Source organism: Lemur catta, chromosome 15 (genome assembly GCF_020740605.2).
Source record: "Lemur catta isolate mLemCat1 chromosome 15, mLemCat1.pri, whole genome shotgun sequence".
NCBI lineage: Eukaryota > Metazoa > Chordata > Mammalia > Primates > Lemuridae > Lemur > Lemur catta.
Genome location: NC_059142.1, coordinates 47,663,618 through 47,683,961, shown reverse-complemented (window position 1 = coordinate 47,683,961; position 20,344 = coordinate 47,663,618). Strand labels below are relative to the sequence as shown.

General features: G+C 34.7%; 1 protein-coding gene across 1 annotated transcript in view; it reads left to right on the top strand.

Annotated features, from left to right (window-relative positions):
• The window catches only part of ABCA10 (ATP binding cassette subfamily A member 10), a 69,281-nt gene that overhangs the window by 29,352 nt on the left and 19,585 nt on the right, over positions 1-20,344 (top strand). Inside the window, exons 18-24 of the mRNA XM_045569522.1 lie at positions 707-905; positions 2,719-2,885; positions 3,580-3,713; positions 4,337-4,474; positions 10,221-10,328; positions 11,108-11,278; positions 11,489-11,602. Of these exons, the coding sequence (XP_045425478.1) occupies positions 707-905; positions 2,719-2,885; positions 3,580-3,713; positions 4,337-4,474; positions 10,221-10,328; positions 11,108-11,278; positions 11,489-11,602 (1,031 nt within the window). The remainder of the gene's footprint in view (positions 1-706; positions 906-2,718; positions 2,886-3,579; positions 3,714-4,336; positions 4,475-10,220; positions 10,329-11,107; positions 11,279-11,488; positions 11,603-20,344) is intronic.

Genomic DNA, 20,344 nt, shown 5'->3' with positions numbered 1-20,344 from the left:
TAATTAATGCATTATTAACAGTTAATAAAATAAGATGTTATCTTCCCTTAGTTTACTTTGTAATAATAATAATTAGAAGAATTTAGGAGGATACTATGTGCCAGCCGTGTTCCTCAGTGCTTGGATTATAATGTTTTTAATTCCCATAATATAATAATTACATGCTGTAGGTGTTAAACTGATATTTGGAGAAGTTGAGTGATTAGCTAAAACTGTACAACTAATGTGTGGTATAAGTGGGACTCAAACAGTCAACCTTTCCATGGACTTTCCATTGTTTAAAAGCACAGTGTCTTGAACTAGGGACAGGGATGTCAATCATCAGTGATAAACTAATCCTCTGAGGGAGATTCCAGCTGACAGAAGAGACCTTTTAGAAACTCAGCTGCATAAATTTATCCTTGTGCTTTTGCATAAAACTTGCTCTGCAAAAATATCATTTAGTGAAGAGCTGCTGCTATTGGTATAAAAGAATAAATGCTTTTCAGGAAGCCTCAATAATCTTCAAAAATTACTCACTTATTGGAATTGAATTCATTATATTTGTTTGAAGGAAAGATTTTGAATATAAAGAGTTTGATTATAAATATGAGTAGCTTAATTTGTTAGAAGTGTTGTCTCAAATATCCTAACATCATTTTCAAAGCTTCTGAAGAGAAAGTGCAAATAACATAGTTTGTTATAATGGTTTCTTACATGGTTGTAGATTTTGGCATTGGGAAACAAGAGAAAATAAATCTGACAAGAGATACTGGAAGTGAGTCTGAATTGCAACAGGCTCTTTGTTCTTTTCCTGAAATGAGAAATGCTGTCAGGAACAGAACTCTCTGGAGAAGACAGGTCTGTGCCATAGCAAGGCTTCGCTTCTTGAAGTTAAGACATGAGAGGAAAACTCTTTTGTCCTTGTGAGTATCAGACTACTTTAAATCTCTTTAGTCAATATACAAAAAAAGGGTCATATGTTAAGAAAGTAAGTCTATTAATTTATTCATTTCTTTAACATATTTTTGAGCTATCTTACTATAGTGAACAAAACTGACAAGGCCTTTAAACTTATTATCTTGTGGGGGAGAAAAGCACCAATTAAATAATCATCTCATCAATATATAATGGGTTAATTAGGTCTTTATTAAAGCCTGCTATGTATTAAGCATTGTTCTAAGAAAAAAGGCACAGATCCCTGCCCTTCTGATGTTTACCTCTGGTTGGGGGTAAAAGGTAAAAATAATTAATATAAAACTAAATAAATTATATGGCAGGCTATTAAAATGGAGTAGAAAGGAATTGGGGGATGGAGGGAGTTGCGGTGTATTACATTTCTAAACAGGTTGGTTAGTGTTGCTCTCATGGAAATGGTCACATTTGAGCCAAGATTAGAAAATATGAGGGGATTAGAAAATAAAGGGAGAATAACAGTTTAGAACAGAAAGTATCCATTGGATTTAGCAGGAAGGAAGTCATTAAAAGTTTTATCAAGAGGAGATATGATAGTAGATAACTCTTTTACTGGTGCTGGTTTATGGAGGGAAGTAGAAAGAATGGAAGCTGAAAGGGGATGTGAAGTCAGGAGGAAAGTTCATTTTATAATGAATGTGAGATACTAGAACATTCTTCAGTGATGATGGTAATGAACCACTAGAATGAAATTAATTAAAAATGAAGGACAGTGAACTAATTGAGTAAAGTCTTAAGGAGGGTAGAGAGGATTGGATTCAGAGCAATATTGAAAAGGACTGACTTTTGATAGGAGTAAAGACCTCTCATCTATTAATATTTCAAAAGAAGGAAAGAGTAAGATTTGGCGAGGTGTGATGGCTTATGCCTGTAATCTTAGCATTTTCAGAGGCTGAGACAAGAGGATTGCTTGAGGCCAGGTGTTTGAGACCAGCCTGGGCAATACAGCAAGACCCCATCTCTATATAAAATAAAAATTAGCCAGGCATGCATACCTGTAGTCCCAGCTACTCTGGAGGCTGAGGTAGGAAGATCACTCAAGCCCCAAAGTTTGAGGCTGCAGTGAGCTACTATGATTGTGCCACTGCACTCCAGCCTAAGTGACAGAACAAGGCACTATCTCTTAAGAATAAAAAAAGTTAAAATAAAAGAGGATGAGTAACTCATGAATCTTTTCATTTGGTGGCAATAAAATGAAGGAGTTTCTATCCAATGGACTCCATTTTTTTTTCCTGTGAAATATGAGGCTGATAGGGAGAAAGAGTCTGAGTTCTGATGAGAAAGTAGTCATTGCAAAGAGTAGACTCACGTGCTTATTAGAGAAGCAGAAAAATTGCTTGGAAGTATTTCACTTGCAGTTTGAGTTGATAGCATGAGTTCTAGGATCTAAAAATAGTGTATTAAATATTATATTTAGTTTCACTAAAATTAAAACTACCCAGGCAAGCAATTTGGGCCCCTGGTATCCTATAAAACCATATCTCATGTTGTTTTATTAAGCCAGCATGCCCACAGAGGAAGGCTCCTGGATCCCACCTTTTCTCTTGATGCTCTGTTACCCTTGAACACCTTGCAATGTGATACAAATTATGCAAAATGTTGAGCCCATTTTCAGATTAATCTCACTGTATATTTCATTTTATCTAACTAAACACCATACATGTATATTGACTTTCCCTAGTTAGCATTTATGTAACACGTTTGTGACTTAAATATTCAGAGGAAAATTTTTTCAGACTTACGTTTTAATTTTCTTTTACTTAGATCACTTATCTTTGGAGTTGCTTTTATCCCTGGTATTATACAGAAGGTAATGTATGGAGTAGGTCATCATACTCTTCGTTGGGAGCTTTCACCCAGTATGTATTTCCTGTCTCTGGAACAACTCCCAAAGCCTTCTCTTACCAGCCTATTAATTATTAATAATACAGGTGAGAAATAGGGCTTAAATTTAGTGTTAATTTTTATCGTCAAAGATCATCATCACGGATCTTTAGAAAGCACAAACCTGAGAGAAAATGGGGAAAAATGATATGTGTCCAGCTTGCTTCACTTTCAAATTAAGTAAATTAATGGGTTTGTTTTCAAAGAAAATAATGAACACAATGACAAATGTCAAGTTCACTTAATTTTATGAACATGTTTTGAATGGGTCACTAGTACTGTAAATATCATTGCAAGGTTACTGAGCTATATAGAGCAGGTTAGGATTGATTTGCATCACTGGAACGAACCTGGGTCATGAGGTGCATTTTGTATGAATTATTTATTATTACAAATATTACAGGGTTCTGGCAAAGTTTTTCAAAGTCACTAATAAAAAGTTTTATTCCTGTGAGAATCACAATCTTAATTCTCAGGAATAAACTCTCTTTAACCTTATGAGAACTAGAAGATAAATGAATATATTTTTTAAGGAGTTTGTTGTTACACTGAAGTTGGTGGACTGGATTTCAATGTCCTAGCGTCAGAACGAATATCGTTACACTCCTAAAGAGTGAGGCTGTTTACCATGCTCTTCTGGGTTTTCCTTAACATTGTTAGAAATCATTATTATTTTAAAGCTTTGACTTTTATTTCCTTGTTTTTTTATTTCTTATTGCCTTCTTCTGTTAACTCCCATAGGATCAAATATTGAAGACCTCATACATTCACTGATGCATCAGGATATAGTTTTGGAAATAGATGACTTTAGCAATAGAAATGGCTCAGACGATCCTTCGTACAATGGAGCCATCATAGTGTCTGGTGACCAGAAGGTGTGTTTGCCTCCATGCACTGTTTTATCATGAATTTTTTTTTGCCACATTCTAATACTTTGAACTATAGAAAGGCTACTCAACCATTCAGGGTCATTTTTTGTTAGTGATTTGTTTGTTATAAAAGCAAAATATGTTTAATAGAAAAACTCAAACATTACTAGAGTATATAATATGAAGGTAAAATTCTCCCCATAATTTCCTTCCTTCATTTTTCCATATTGTATTACTTCTCATAGTTTGGTAAATGTCTTCTATACTCTTTTCCTTTATAAAAACACAAACTTACTGTATATAAAATGATATAATATTTGAATACTTAAAAATATATTTTCTAAACTGGAATAATAGTAGAGGTGTCCTGCAACATTCTCTGTCACGTAAAATGTCAATCTTTGACATCTTTCCATGTTAGTGAATGTTAATTCATTTTATTTACAAAACAAGTCACTTGAATTACAAAAGTAATTTATTCTTGTGCCAATTCAAAAAAGACAGAAGTGTCAAAGAAAAATTAATAGTCTCCTTCGCACCCTAATTCTACTCTGGTAATATACAGAATGTACAATAAATATATTTACTGTAAGAATTTAGAACTTATATTTGTGTACTTTTTTTTAAAGGATTACAGCTTTTCAGTTGCATGTAATACCAAGAAAATGAATTGTTTTCCTGTTCTTATGGGAATTGTTAGCAATGCCCTTCTTGGACTTTTTAACTTTACGGACCTTATTCAAACAGAGAGAAATGTGTTTCCTGATGTGAGTATAATACTGACTTACATAAGAGGCAGTATGGCAGAGGGATAATGGCCGAGGGTTCTAGAGCCACCACCTGAGTTCGAATCTTGTATCTGCCATTTAGAAAGTTTCTTAGCTACTCCTTGCCTTTGTGTCTTCATCTATAAAATGGGGAATATGATAGTACCTAGTTTATTGAATTAATGTGAAGATTAAATGAATTTACTGAGCACCTGAAATACAACCTGGCATATAATTTTTCATTCATTCAACAAATAATGTCCTGATACACCTGTGTCCTGATACTCCTAGGTGCTGTGGATACTATGTAAATAGAATAGACAAAAATCCCACCACTGTGAAGCTTACATTCTTATTAGGGGGAGAGTAAACATTCAAGACATGTTATCTATTACTTATTCTTTTTTTTTATTTCAAAATATTAAGAGGGTACTAATGTTTTAGGTTACATGGATCGCTTTTGTAATACTTGAGTCCCAGCTAAAGGTGAGCGAGCCCATCACTCAAATAGTGTTCATAGTACCAATTTAATAGCGAGTACAGGTAGTGTTTGTTTTTCCATTATTGAGATGCTTCACATAGGATAATGGTCTCCATTTCATCCAGATTGTTGCAAAAAGTATTAATTCATCTTTTTTTATGGCTGTTTAGTATGTATGGTATGCATATACCACATTTTATTAATCTACTCATGTATTGATGAGCACTTGGGTTGATTCCATATCTTTGCAATTGTGAATTGTGCTGGAATAAATATTTGAATGTGGGTGTCTTTTTCCTGAGAAGCTTTTTTTTTCCTTTGGGTAAATACCCGATAATGGGATTGCTGGATGGAGTGGTAGGTCTACTTTTAGTTCCTTGAGAAATCTCTGTACTGTTTTCCGTAGAGATTGTACTAATTTCCAGTCCCATCAACAGTGTATAAGCATTCCTTTCTCTCTGCATCCATGCCAGTATCCATTGTTTTTGGACTTTTTAATAAATGCCATTCTAACTGGGCTAAGGTGGTATCTCATTGTGGTTTTGATTTGCATCTCCCTAATGACTAGTGACATTGAGCATTTTTTCATGTTTACTGGCCATTTGTCTTTCTTCTTTTGAGAAGCTTCTATTCATGTCTTTTGCCCACTTTTTAATAGGGTTGTCTGTTCTTATCTCACTGATTTGCTTGAGTTCTTTGTAAATTCTGGTTATTAGTCCTTTATTGGATATGTAGCTTGCAAATATTTTCTCTCACTCTGTAGGTTGTCTGTTTACTCTGTTGATTATTTCTTTAGCTGTGCAGAGGTTTTTTAGTTTAATCAAATCCTATTTAATAATTTTGTTATTGCCATGATTGCCCTTGGGGTCTTAGTCATAAATTCTTTGCATAGGCCGATATCTAAAAGAGTTTTTCCTACATTTTTCTCTAGAATTCTTATGGTTTCATGCCTAAGATCTAAGTCTTTTATCCATCTTGAATTAATTTTTGTGAGGGGTGAAAAGTAGGGGTCGTGTTTCATTCTTCTGCATGTGGCTATCCAATTCTCCCAGCACCATTTATTGAGTAGGGCTTCTTTTCCCCAGTGCACATTGTTGTCTGCTTTGTCAAAGATCAGTTGATCGTATGTAGACGGTTTTATATCTGGATTTTCTGTTCTGTTCCATTGGTCTATGTTTCTATTTTTGTACCCATATGATGTTTTACTTACTATAGCCTTGTAGGATAGTTTGAAGTCTGGTAATGTGATTCTTCCTGAGTTGTTGTTTTTGCTTAAGATTGCTTTGGCTATTCAGACTTTTTTCTGGTTCCAAACAAGGTGTAGAATTATTTTTTCTAGATTTGTGAAGTATGACTTTGGAATTAGATGGGGATTGCATTGAATTTGTAAATCAATTTGGGTAGTATGGACATTTTAACAATGTTGATTCTACCTATTCATGAGCATGATATGTTTATCCATTTGTTTGTATCCTATGTAATTTCTTTCCTTAGAGTTTAATAGTTCTCCTTGTAGAGATCTTTCAATTCCTTGGTTAAGTATATTACTAAGTATTTTATTTTCTTTGTAGCTATTGTGAATGGTATTGAGTCTTTGTTTTAATTTTTGTCTTGACTGTTGTTAGTATATAGAAATGCTACTGATTTATGTAGACTGATTTTGTGTCCTGAGACTGTGCTAAATTTATTTATCAATTCCAGGAGACTCTTGATGTAATCTTTGGGGTTTTCTAGATATAAGATCATATCATCAGCAAAGAGTGATAGTTTGACCTTGTTTCCTGATTTGGATACCCTTAATATTATTCTCTTGCCTGTTGCTCTGGCCAGGACTTCTAGCACTATGTTGAATAGAAGTGGTGACAATGGGCATCCTTATCTTGTTCCAGTTCTTAGGGGGAATGTTTTCAATTTTTCCCCATTCAGTATGATGCTGGCTGTGGCTTGTTATATATGGCTTTTATAATTCTGAGTTATGTTCCTTCTATGTCTAGTTTGTTGAGGGTTTCTATCATGATAGGGTGCTGAATTTTGTCATGTGCTTTTTCTGCATCTATTGAGATGATCATATGGTCTTTGTTTTTCCTTTTGTTTATGTGGTGAATCATATTTATTGATTTATGTATGTTGAACCATCGTTGCATCCCTAGGATGAAGCCCACTTGGTCCTGGTGGATTATTTTTTAGATGTGCTGTTGAATTTGGTTTGCTAGTATTTAATTGAGGATTTTTGCATCCATATTCATAAGGAATATTGGTCTGTATTTTTTTTTTTGTTGTTCTGTCTTTTCCTGACTTTGGTATTAAGGTGATACTGGCTTTGTAGAATGAGTTGGGGAGGATTCCCTCCTCAATGTTATGGAATAATTTCTGTATTATGGGTACCAGGTGTTCTTTGTAGATCTGATAGAATTTGGCTGTGAGTCCATCTGGCCCAGGGCTTTTCTGGGGGGGAGGTTGTCTATTATTATTATTTTGATCTCACTTTTTGTTATTGGTCTGTGCAGGAGTTCTATTTCTTCCTGATTAAGTCTTGGGAGGTTGTTTATTTCCAGGAACCTGTCCATTTCCTCCATGTTTTCTATCATAATATTCATGGATGATGTTTTGTATCTCTGCAGTATCAGTTGTAATGTCACCATTTTAATTTCTGATTGAGCTTATTTGGGTCCTTTCTCTTCTTTTGTCTGTTAGTGTAGCCATAGGCTGGTTGATTTTTTTTTATCTTTTTAAAGAACCAATTTTTTGTTTCATTAATTCTGTGGATTTTCTTTTCTTTTTTTTTTTTTTTGGTTGTGCAGTTCATTTAGTTCTTTAGTCCTGCTCTGAGATTTGTTATTTATTTTCTTCTGCTGGCTTTGGGTTGGTTTGTTCTTTCTTTTCTAGTTCCTTGAGGTGTGACATTAAGTTGTTAATTTGTGATCTTTCTGTCTTTTTTTTTTTTTCCTTTTTTTTTTTTTTATTTCAGCTCTTCATGGGGGTACAAAAGCTCAGGTTATATACATTGTCCATGTCCCGTCCATCGCCCTGAGTCAGAGCCTCAGGTGTGTCCATTCTCCAGACAGTGCGCCTGGCACTCACCATATAGTCATACCTCCATCCCCTCCCCCCAACCCCCACCTCCCCGAGTCAGCACCTTCAAGCATGACCATTCCCCAGACGGTGCAAAACGCACTCATCATGTAGGCATACACCATCCCCTCCCCCCACCCCCCGTCTCAGTCTGATATCCAGTTGGTATCCTTCCCCAATGTGCATTTAGGTGATCTTTCTGTCATTTTGACGTAGACATTTAAGGCTATGAATTTCCCCCTGAGGAATGCTTTTGCTATGTCCCATAGATTTTGATAGCTTGTGTCCCCTTTGTTGTTCAGTTCAAAGAATCTTTTGATTTCCATCTTAATTTCTTCATTGATCTTCCACTGCCTATATTCAAACTCTGCCCAATAATGACTTTCATTGGTTAGCTCTAATCTTCTGTGTGCTCGGACCTGTTGATCCTCCTACCATGTCTTCATATTCAAGTGCTAGTCAAGGGCCCAAAGGCCAAAAAAGGAGTCTGGACAAGGATACAAGAAGAAGAAATGACAAAAGAAAAACTCACGTGAATTTTAAAGAATAGTCGGGTTTTTTTAATGGCAGATTAAAAGAAGTGTAAAAAAGAGGAATGCATCCAAGATAACATTGTTTTCTAGCTTAGGAAATTGAACCAGTCATAATGCTACTGATAGAAAAGGGGAAGTTGAAAAGGGAAGTTTATTTGGAGGAGATGCCAGTATTAGTTTTGTACTTAGTACATTAAGTGAAACAGAGAGTACATCCCAGTAGATACTTTCTGTAGAATATTTTAAAAGTAAGGGGAGAGTACAGAGTAGATGAGATGATACACACTCTGAGAGTCATCAGGATGCAGTTGAGGACATCTGGAAAAGAGTTGGGTGAGCAAAGAAGATCAGGAATTCAAGTGAGAAAATTAAGTACCTGCGAGTGGAAAGCACAGATGAGGGAAAATTTGCCTACTTATGTGGACCCTATGAAAATGAGAGAGAGAATAACAGACCAATAACATCAGCCCATCCAATGTCAGGCAACAGGATCAACCATGTGGCTAACAGCCCTTCCCCAGGGGTGAGACTAGGAAGCCAGGAGTATGGAGACCCAGATGTTACCCTTCCCTTACACTGAGGATTGTGCATTTGTTTAGCCCCTGTTATCTGTTCTCACATTTTTACTGATACTTTTAGAATATCTTTCCCACTGTTTCTTTTCTGCCCTCTCCCCTCTGCCCACATTCACAAAAAAAAAAAGGTTATCTTTTCTTCATTCCTTTTCTTTAGTCCATTCTTATAATAGTAATAAATCACCCTGTCTTGAAAACAACTTAGATTTATAGAAAGACCCCTCAATGTCTTAAATATTGTTTAATTTAAACGTTTATAGAAGTCAAATTATTTAGGCAGGAAAGATTTGCTCTCCTCTAATTATATCTTGAAGGTAGGTAGGTATAATGCCTAAACATAAGTGCAGATTCAGAACAATTACTATTAGAGATTTAGAGGCTATTATTTATAATTTATCATCTTGGATATAGGGAACAGGAACAAATGACAACTTAGCTCAGTACTTCAGAGAACTGTGATTGTAGCTCCAAAAAGTCTGTGTCTTCGTTTAACAATTATCAGATGCAAATGTGAAAGAGAAAGTGCTCATGCCCTCTAAGTCCCCCTTACCTGCAGTTCAAAAATATTAGATGGAAAATTCCAGAAATAATTAATAAGTTTTAAACTGCATGCCATTCTGAATAGCGTGATGAAATGTTGCCCTGTCCTGCTTCATCTTACCCAAGACATGAATTATCCCTTTGTTCAGCATGTCTCCACTATATACACTACTCACCTGTTAGTCACTTAGTAGCTGTCTTGGTTATCAGATCAAAAAAACATAGTACAGGGTTCCTTACTATCCACAGTTCTAGGCATCCACTGAGAATCTTGGAATGTATCCCTCCTCCCTCCTGGATAAGGGGAGACTACTGAATATGCATATAAAATTAATATTTTGAATTTCTTTTGATATTATGCTATTCCTAGGAGTGGACCTTGCCATTAAGGGTAACAAAACATCTGTGCTTCTCTCTTTGCTTCTGAAATCTTGGGTGCTCTTCCACTCTGAGTTTTTCACTATTTCCCCAAAATATATCTTATAATTGTGTTTGTGTGATTTATAACAATTTCAGTAGCTTACAGATGTGTTTTGAACTTTCAGGATGACATAATGCTGGGAAATGGTTTTGTAAGTGGGTCCATACTTTTGTTGATGGTGGCAAACTGCATTTTTCCTTATATTGGCATGAGCAGCATGAGTGATTATAAGGTAAGAGGGAGAGAGAGAGAGAGAGAGAGAGAGAGAGAGAGATTGGAGAGATTGCGATTGATTTTATCTGACTTTAGTAATTGGATTTGTATTATTTTATACACACAGGACTCTTCTTCAATAAGAATACACACATATTACTTTATTCTGATTTCATTATGGATTCTAGTAAATGCACAATTTCAAAGAGGGCAGAAAGTTAATGACTCAACATAGTAAAATTACCTCAGCTTTAAAGGGAATCATCCTTTTTCATTCATGCAGTTATTTTACAATTCCAAAGGGAATTTGGATTTTTAACTAAGCATGAAATGTAAGACATACAACAATTCCAAACTTTTAACTATGCTTCTATAAACCAGGCTTTAAAAAATATGGTGCCATTATTTTCATTTATCTAAACCAAAGGGTGCATGAACTTTTCAAATAGCTCAGACTTTCCTATTGAACCAATGACTACACGTTCCCATTTGGGATGCCAGATACTTAGGAGGATGTTTTTTGTGCTTATAGTCACAAAAATGCTATATTCTTTCGGATAATATTAATGTTTTAGCTGTTTGGTTTCCCTAAACCTGGGCTAGAAAGTTAATGAAGCTCAGGTTCATTATATAGAATAACAGACTAAAAAAATCTGGCTTCACCCCTATCCTAGTTGATATCTTGAACAGTTACATACTATTTCTAAAATTTATTAAAAATTAAAATTTTTGGTAACTACAATACCTTTTCAACTTAAGATCCCACCCCCTGCTGTGTCCCTTCTATTTCTTTATCAGAAAAAAGCTCAATTCCCGTTGTGGATTTCAGGCCTCTGTCCTTCAGCATACTGGTGTGGACAGGCTCTGGTGGACATTTCATTATACTGCTTGATTCTCCTTTCAATACATTTAGTTTCCTACTTCATATTTCTGGGATTCAAATTTCCATGGAAACTCACAATTGTTGCGGTAAGTGATCACTTTTCTCCCCAGGCCAAATATAGTAATAGAATCAAAATGAAAATTCATTTTCGTGAACATTTTATCATTAACAAAAGGCATATGCAAAAAAATTAGAAAATGGCCTTAGGAAGTTTTATGACCTGATTCTGTCCCCTCCTCTGCCCCTATGTATGGTATACCATCTCTAATCTTGTTATTGACTCTTATTCTTTGCAGGTAGTGTGCCTAGTTGGGTGTGCAGCTTCTCTTATATTCCTCACATATGTGCTTTCATTCATCTTTTGCAAGGGGAGAAAAAATAAAGGCTTTTGGTCTTTTGGCTTCTTTATTGTGAGTATCTATCTATCTATATCTATACGTATGCATGTACATTTATATTAAATTTTCTTAAAGCTCATTTTGAAAAATGCAAAGTTAAGCATAAATACTTTCCTTAGAATAAAATGGAGGTTTAAAAAATATTTTGTTTTTGTACTTCTACTAATTATTGGACCATGTTTATGGTTTCAGATATTTTTTGTTTATTTTATTTCTTCTATTTCCCATTTGTTCTTTGAGGTTTCTCTTTTACAACACTGTTTTTTTGGAAAGAAGAAAATAATCTATAGAAATCATGGCATGCCACAACTGAAAGACTAGATTGTTTGGGACAGTCCCCTCATTTCACAGAGTGGAAAAACTGAAAAAAATCAGACTTGAACCAAGGTCTCTCAACTCAGTGAGGTCTTTCTCCTAAATAATTCTCCTTATTGAATAAACCAGCAAGCAACAAGCACAAGATGTGACTATATAGACTAATAACATAAACAAACAAGGAACAGTTTTATTAATAAAGTAACTTATTTATTACTTCAGGCATACTCTACTGCATCTACTTCCCTATCCTAGTTGATATCTCGAGCAGTTACCGTAGCTTTATGATCATTTCTGATATTAAGACAGTCTCATTTTGTTAATTAAGATTCACTTTAATAACTAAAAAAAAAAAAGGCCAGTGAAGTCCAAATTATAACTTCCATCTCATAAGCAATATCAAACTCTGTCTCCAGTTTCATTTCCAGTAGGCCATTAGTTTGGGGATCAGTGGTGAGAAAGGGAACAAGGTCTCCACTTTGACTTTTTTTCTTTCTTCTGGATTTCTCTTCCTCTTTCAGTGTTATGGGGACAGAGTGGAGGGATTAGGGTAAAGGAACCAAAGTTTCACTTCTCTGGGGCAGTTATAATTACTTTGGCTGGCCTTTGTGAGTAGTATTCAAAAGTTGGATTCAGTGTGGACAAGAATATCACAAATGCAACCAGTTGGAGTATTCAATATGCCAGTAGAAATCATTAAGGCTACTAAATTGCTTCCTAGCCTCTAAATCTCAGCCTTAAGATACCTACTTATATAATTCCTTGACCAGTTTTATCAAAGTTGTGCTATGATGGTCAAATGTTATAACAAGGTAATGTCTCCTTAACTATTGGAATTAGTCTTCAATCTTTATGGGTTTTTTTTTTCTCATGCATCCCATTATAAAGGTAGATTTATCAGTTTCACCTTTTAATTTAATCAAATTTTGGCATATATATATATATTTTTGAGGCCTCATAAATGGAATACTTTATATATTTTGAGACTGATTTATTTGGTACGTTCAAGTCTGGATTCATTACATAGCAACAATATTCTCATAATGGTTTCGGTCATAAAGTCAGATGTGTCTGATATTAATATAGGTATACCATATTTCTTTTGTTAAATATTTGCCTGATCTTTTTTTTTTTGCCATGTGTTTACTTTCAACCTTTCAGTGTCCTTATGGTTTAATGTGTGTTTCTTATAAAACGAATATTAGTTAGATTTTATTTGTTGTCTTTTAATTCAATCTGATAATCTCTGCTTTTAATTTAATGAATTAATTGTGATTGCTGATGTGCTTGAAGTTTTTTACACTATTTGTTTTACTTTTTGCTTTATATATATGATATGCTTATGTGATTTCTCCTTTCTTGCGTTTTTTCGTTTGCATTTGTTTGTTTTCTTTCATTCCACATTTTACACTCTTCTGATTTGAAAGTCATGAACTGTATTTTATTCCTTTGGTGGTTATCCTTTGTATTAGTTTTCTAGGACTGCCATAATAAAGTACCACAAACTGGGTAATTTAAACAACAGAAATTTATTTTCTCACAATTCCAGAGGCTGAAAATCCAAGGTCAAGTTGTTTCCAGGGTTGATTTCTTCTGAGGCCTCTCTTCTTGTTTTGTAGATGGCCATATCTTCTCCCAGCATCTTTGCACGGTCTTCCCTCTGTGTGTGTCTGTGTGTGTCTTTGTCCTAATCTCCTCTTCTTACAAGGACAGTAGTCATGTTGGGTTTGGGACTACCCCAATGACATAATTTAACCTAAATTTCCCATTTAAAGACTCTATTTTTAAATACAGTCACATTCTGAGGTACTGGGGATTGGAATTTAAACATATAAATTTTGTAAGTACACAATTCAGCCCATAACAGCCCTGAAACATTTTTTTACATGCTAATCTTAACAAAGCCTAAACATAATATGGTAATTACTTCCAACACTATATTTTGGAGACTTTGTTATTAATAATTGCTTACCCTGCTTATATGCTGTTCTCTAGTGTTTTGGTTCTCTCTTTTTAATCTTCAAAATAAACATTATTATTTTAAGAACTTAAAAGATTTGCATATGTTTTAAATCAATATGTTTGTTCACTACTCACACTCGGAGCTTAGTCGTTTTTTTTCCCCTCCCTTTTGAGGTCATTTTTTTTTTGCTGCCTAAAATGCATCATTTATATATTCTTTTTAAAATGTCAATTAGCTATAAACTCTTATAATTTTTTTATTATCTTTTCCCACTCTCATTCTTAAAATATAATTTTGCTACAGTGCATTCATTGGTTGACAATTGTGATCTCTTATCACTTTGAAAATTTATTCTCATTGCTTACATTTTTGCTGTTCAGATATCTGCTGTCAGTCTTATTGGCCTCCTTTGTAGAGGATCTGTGTTTGACTACTTTAACTATCTTGGACTTCAGTGTTTTTAATTTTGTTACAACATTTCTAGGTGTGGATTTCTTTTTTTCATATAAATTGTGCTACTTAGAATTCATTTCTGTCATCAATTCAAGAAAATCCTCAGCCAATACCTTTTCAAATATTGCCTCTCTATAGAATCTGGAATTCTACTGAGATGGTGGTAGCTATTCTCATTCTATTTTCTACATCTGTTAACATTTTGTTCAAATTTTTCATGTCTTTGTCTTTGCTGTATTCTGAGTAAAACTTCAAACTTTTCTTCCAATTTGCTTTTTTAAAAATTCTTCTGTGTCTAAATTATCTTTACTCATTGACTAATTACTTAAAATTTCAATTTTGGTTTTCAAAACCCTATTTGGTTCTATTTCAAATATGCCTACTTGGTTTTCATAGTCTTTTGTTACTTGCTCATGTTCTACAGTTCACATTTGATTTCTTTAAACATTTCATTGAAAACAATATTTCTATTTGTTATTGATAATTCTGATGTCAAAAATCTTCAGGTGGCTTTAATCTGTTGGAGGTTTTTTTTCCTCTTTCTTTATTCACACTGATTGTAGCTTATTTATTGCCTTGTATGTTTAATAATTCTTTGGGGGGAGCTCATATTTGGTTGACCTCAAAGTATAGAACCCCCAAGACCCTATATATTGGGGATGTTTTCACTCCCAAGAGATTTTCAATTACATCTGCAAAAAGCGTAATGTAGAATCCACCTAATATTGTAAACCATCTTAGAGTATCATGCCTTAATACGAGATTTGCAAGGAACTCCCATAAAGCAGGTTTCATTTTATTTTCTTGAAGGTATTTACTTACTATTGAAGGTATTACTATTTTCTTAAAGAGAACCCAAATCTTAGCTTCCTGATTCATGGGCCGGAAAGGGTATTTGTGTCCAGGCTACTCAGATTTAGTTTTTGCCTAATGGTTCAAGTCAGGTTTCAGGTTTTGTTTCTGTCATTGAGGAATTCCCTCACTTTTTTCTTGAAGCTAACAGTGCATTTGAGGGACATTTGTTCTAACCTACCAAAATTTAATTGTACAATGTAGGAATGGTTCTTTGGGATATCTGTTCTACCATATCTCTACATAGTGATGTCCACAACTAACTTTGAAAATTTTAGTTCTATAAACCAGTGAATGTAGAATCCAGTTTATAGCAGATGCAAGAGTAAATATAGAATGGGGAAGTAGAAATAGGAAGTGTTTACTCCTTAACATGCATTGTTGTTGCTATCATTGCTTGTCAGAAGGAATGGTTAATGGAAGATTCTTTTTATTTTTTTAATGAGTGAGACAAGATAGATGGGGTAGTGTTACTATATCTTACTAGATGATAAAAATAAATGGAATAAAGACAAAAGAAATAGGATGGTCAAAGATAAATTCTTTAGTTGCATTGTTAAATTTAAAGAATCTAACTTTTTTTCTATAAAACTGAAGATATATGACTATATTTTTTCAAGCAATACCTTTTATAATTATAAAAGCTATGGCCAGTAAATCTTTGAGGAGATTCTGAGATACATACAAGGTTAATAAAATAAACTGATGAAACCCTGAGATTATTTCAGTTTATATTCCCTTCAGAAAATTTTTCCTTCAAAACATTTTTTTGTGCTTGTGGAGGATACAAGTTTAAGTGATTTTATATGCTTTTTAAACATGTGTATATTTAAATATCCACTTGTTCACATTATTATTTCACTGCTTTGTAATGCTATCTTTGTTGTAAATCAAGACTTTTTCTGGCCTTTCTGTTCTCTTCCATTGATCTATTTGTCTATTCCCACATCAATACATACTGTCTCAATTATGGTAGCTTTATCTGAGAGAGCCAAACTTCCCACTTTGTTTTTATTCTGTAAGGCATCTTAGCCATTTTTGATTCTTTGCATTTTCATGTACATTTTAGAATCTGCTTGTCAAATTCCACAAGAAAGGATATTAATTGTGATTGCATTGAGTCTATAGATTACTTTGGGGGAGAAATGGTATCTTTTTTTTTTTTTTTTTGAGACAAAGTCTCACTCTGTTGCCCCAGCTAGAGCCATGGCATCAGCCTAGCTCACAGCAACCTCAAAGTCCTGGGCTCAAGCAATCCTTCTGCCTCAACTTCCTGAGTAGCGGGGACTACAGGCATGCGCCACCATGCCCAGCTAATTTTTCTAAATATTTTTAGTTGTCTAGCTAATTTCTTTCTATTTTTTTAGTAGAGATGGGGTCTCGCTCTTGCTCAGGCTGGTCTCAAACTTCCTGAGCTCAAACGATCTGCCCACCTTGGCCTCCCAGAGTGCTAGAATTACAGGCGTGAGCCACCGTGCCCGGCTGAGAAATGGTATCTTTACAAAAGTGAATCTTCCAGTTCATAAACATGGTCTATTTATACATTAATTTATGCTTTTAGAAACATCTATTTAACAGGTATAAGTTCTTGGTCTCCAACACATTATACATTGACTTGATGTATGGATAGTTGACTTATACAATATCTTCCTGGAAAAGTATGGTAGTTAAGTTTGGAGTCTGGAGTCAGATAGTCCCAGTTTTGAATCCTTGGTCTGGTATTTAATAGCTATAATAAATTGGAGAAGTTAGTTTCGGTTTTTTGAGGTTCTGTTATTTAAACTTCAGAAAATAGTGTAATAGTAGTAGTACTTTATAGTGTTTTAGGATTGAGATTTTTTTTTTTCCATTTTTAGTAGAGACAGAGTCTTGCTATTGCTCAGGCTGGTCCCGAACTGCTGAGCTCAAGCAATCCTCCGGCCTCAGCCTCCCAGAGTGCTAGGATTACAAGTGTTAGCCACTGCGCCCGGCCTAGGATTGAGATTTTAAAAGAGCATTAACTATCATAGTGCTAGTAAATTGCTCATCAAAGTACTTGATAAATAGTAAGTGCTCATTTAAGTGCTCAATAGGAATTATCTTCTTTCCCTTTTATTCCTATAACTACAGTAATTACAATACCATTTAACAAAATGTTTTGCATAAACTGAACTCTCAATATGCATCTCTGATTATTTAGTGAGTAAAAATAGAAATCCTCCTTATTCTATGCCTTTCCCAATATTCATTAATTCATTCATATTTATTATATTTTCCTATGTTCCAGACACTGTGCTTGAGATACAACCATGAACAAAACAAAATTTCTGCAATCAGGGTACCTACATTCAATGGAATATATAATAGAGAAATAAAACTGAAATACAAATACAGTTGACCCTGGAAAAATGCAGGGGTTAGAGGCACTGATCCCCTGTGCAATAAAAAATCCATATGTAGCTTTTGACTTCCCCAAAATTTAACTTCTCATAGCCTACTATTAATTGGTAGCCTTACTAATAACATATACAGTCAATTAACACATATTTTGTATGCTATGTGTATTATATATTGTATTATTACATATAATAAAGTGAGATACAGAAAATAAAATGTTATTAATAAAATCATAAGGAAGGGACAATATATTTACTATTCGTTAAGTGGAAGTAGATCATCATAAAAGTCTTCATCCTCATTGTCTTCATGTTGAGTATGCTGAGGAGGAGGAAGAAGAAGAGGGGTTGGTCTTGCTGTTTCAGGAGTGGCAGAGGAAGGTGAAGTGTACAGGAGGAGGAAAGGGAGGCAGAAGAGGCAGGCATACTCAGTGTAACTTTATGGAAATACATTATAATTTCTGTCGGACTTTTTTGCTTTTTCATTTCTCTAAAAATGTTTGTATATGGTACCAATCCTTTCTCCACTGTGACCATACCATAGAAGGGTCCATGTCCTAAAAGATGTCAAAAGTAGTTTTGAATAATTGAAATGCCAAATTGTCTAATGTCAATTTGCTTTCTGACACTGCTTCTGCATCTTCTTCATCTGGGACTGATTTGGAAGCACTCATATCTATCAAGTCATCTTTTGTTAATTTTTCTGGTGTGGTGTCTATTAGGTCTTAAATTTCTCTAAGATCCATATATTGAAGCCTTTCACCCCCCACCTTTATTGTCATATCCACAGTCTCGTTTATGATTTTCTTGATTGGCTCCGTTGTAAACTTTGTGAAGTTATGCACAACATTTAGACACAGTTTTCTTCATCTGGAACTTATTGTTTCAGGCTTGATGGCTTTCATGGCTTTTTCTATAACAGTGATGGCATCTTCAGTGGTGTAATCTTTCCAGACTTTCATGATGTTCTGTCTTTTGGGGTTCTCTTACATAGCATTGACAATCCTTTCCATAGACTACCATGTGTAATGAGCCTTACGGGTCATTATAACTCCCCAATTTAGAGGCTAAATTAGGCATGTTGTGTTTGGGGCAAGGAGACCACTTTGACACCTTTGGTTGAACTCATGGGGTTCTGGGTGGCCAATGGCATTGTCCAATATCAAAAGAACTTCAAAAGGCAGTCCCTCACTAACAAGGCACTTCCTGACTTCAGGAACAAAGCATCAATGGAACTGATCTAGAAAAATGGTTCTTGTTGTCCAACCTTTCTTGTTACACAAGCAAAAACTGCCAGCTGATGTTTATCTTTTCCCTTCAAGGCTCAAGGTTTAGCAGCTTTACAGATAAAGACAGAGGGTTTTTTGTCTGTTTTTGCATTTTTTTAAATTTCAAAGTATTACAAGGGTGAAATGTTTTTGGTTACATGGATCACTTTTATAATGTTTGTATCATGGTTATAAGCATACCTGTCACCCAGATCCTATTCATTGTACCCATTGGATAAGTTTTCACCCATCCTGTCCTCCGCCATCCCCTGTTTGATTTCCATTGGATTTTACTTCCCTCTATGCACGTGTGTGCCCATCAATTAGTTCCAGTTTAATAGTGGGTACTTGTGGTGTTTGTTTTTCCATTCTTTAGATACTTCTCTTAGGATAATGGCCTCCAGTTCCATCCAGACTGCTGCAAAAGGCATTAAGTCACTCTTCTTCATGGCTGAGTAGTATTCCATGGTATACATATACCATGTTTTATTAATCCACTCATGATTTGATGGGCATTTGGGTTGATTCCACATCTTTGCAATTGTAAATTGTGCTGCAATAAACATTCAAGTACAGGTGTCTTTTTAATGAAATTACTTCTTTTCCTTTAATATCCAGTAGTGGGGATCCTGGATGAAATGGACAGTCAATATTTAGTTCTTTGAGGTATTTCCATACTGTTTTCCAGAGAGGTTGTACTAATTTTCATTCCCACCAACAGTGTATAAGCGTTCTTTCTCTCTGCATCTACACCAGCATCAATTGTTTTTGGACTTTTTAATAAAAACCATTCTGACTGGGGTAAGGTGATGCCTCATTGTGGTTTTCATTTACATTTCCCTGATGATTAGTGACACTGAGCATTTTTTCATGTTTATTGGCCATTTGTCTATCTTCTTTTGAGAAGCTTCTGTTCATGTCTTTTGCCCACTTTTTAATGTGGTTGTTTGAATTTTTACTTGCTGAATTGCTTGAGTTCTTTGTAGATTCTGGTTATTAGTCCTTTATTGGATGTATAGCTTGTGAATATTTTCTCCCATACTGTAGGTTGTCTGTTTGCTCTGTTAATTATTTACTTGGCTATGCAGAAGCTTTTTAATTTATTTATTTCTGTTGTTGTTGTGATTGTCATTGGGTCTTCTTCATAAATTCTTTGCCTAGGCCAATATCTAGAAGAGTTTTTTCAACATTTTCCTCTAGAATTTTTATGGTTTCATGCCTTACATTTAAATCCTTTATCCATCTTGAATTAAATTTTATGAGTGGTGAGAAATATGGATCCTGTTTCATTCTTGTGCATGTGGCTATCCAATTTTCCCAGCACCATTTATTGAATAGGGATTCTTTTCCCCAAAGTATATTGTTGTCTGCTTTGTCAAAGATGAGTTGGCTGTATGTAGACGGCTTTGTAACTGGGTTTTTTGTTCTGTTCCATTGGTCTATGTCTCTATTTTTGTGCCAATACTATGCTGTCTTGGTTACTATAGCCTCATAGTATATTAATAGCTTGAAGTATGGTAATATGATG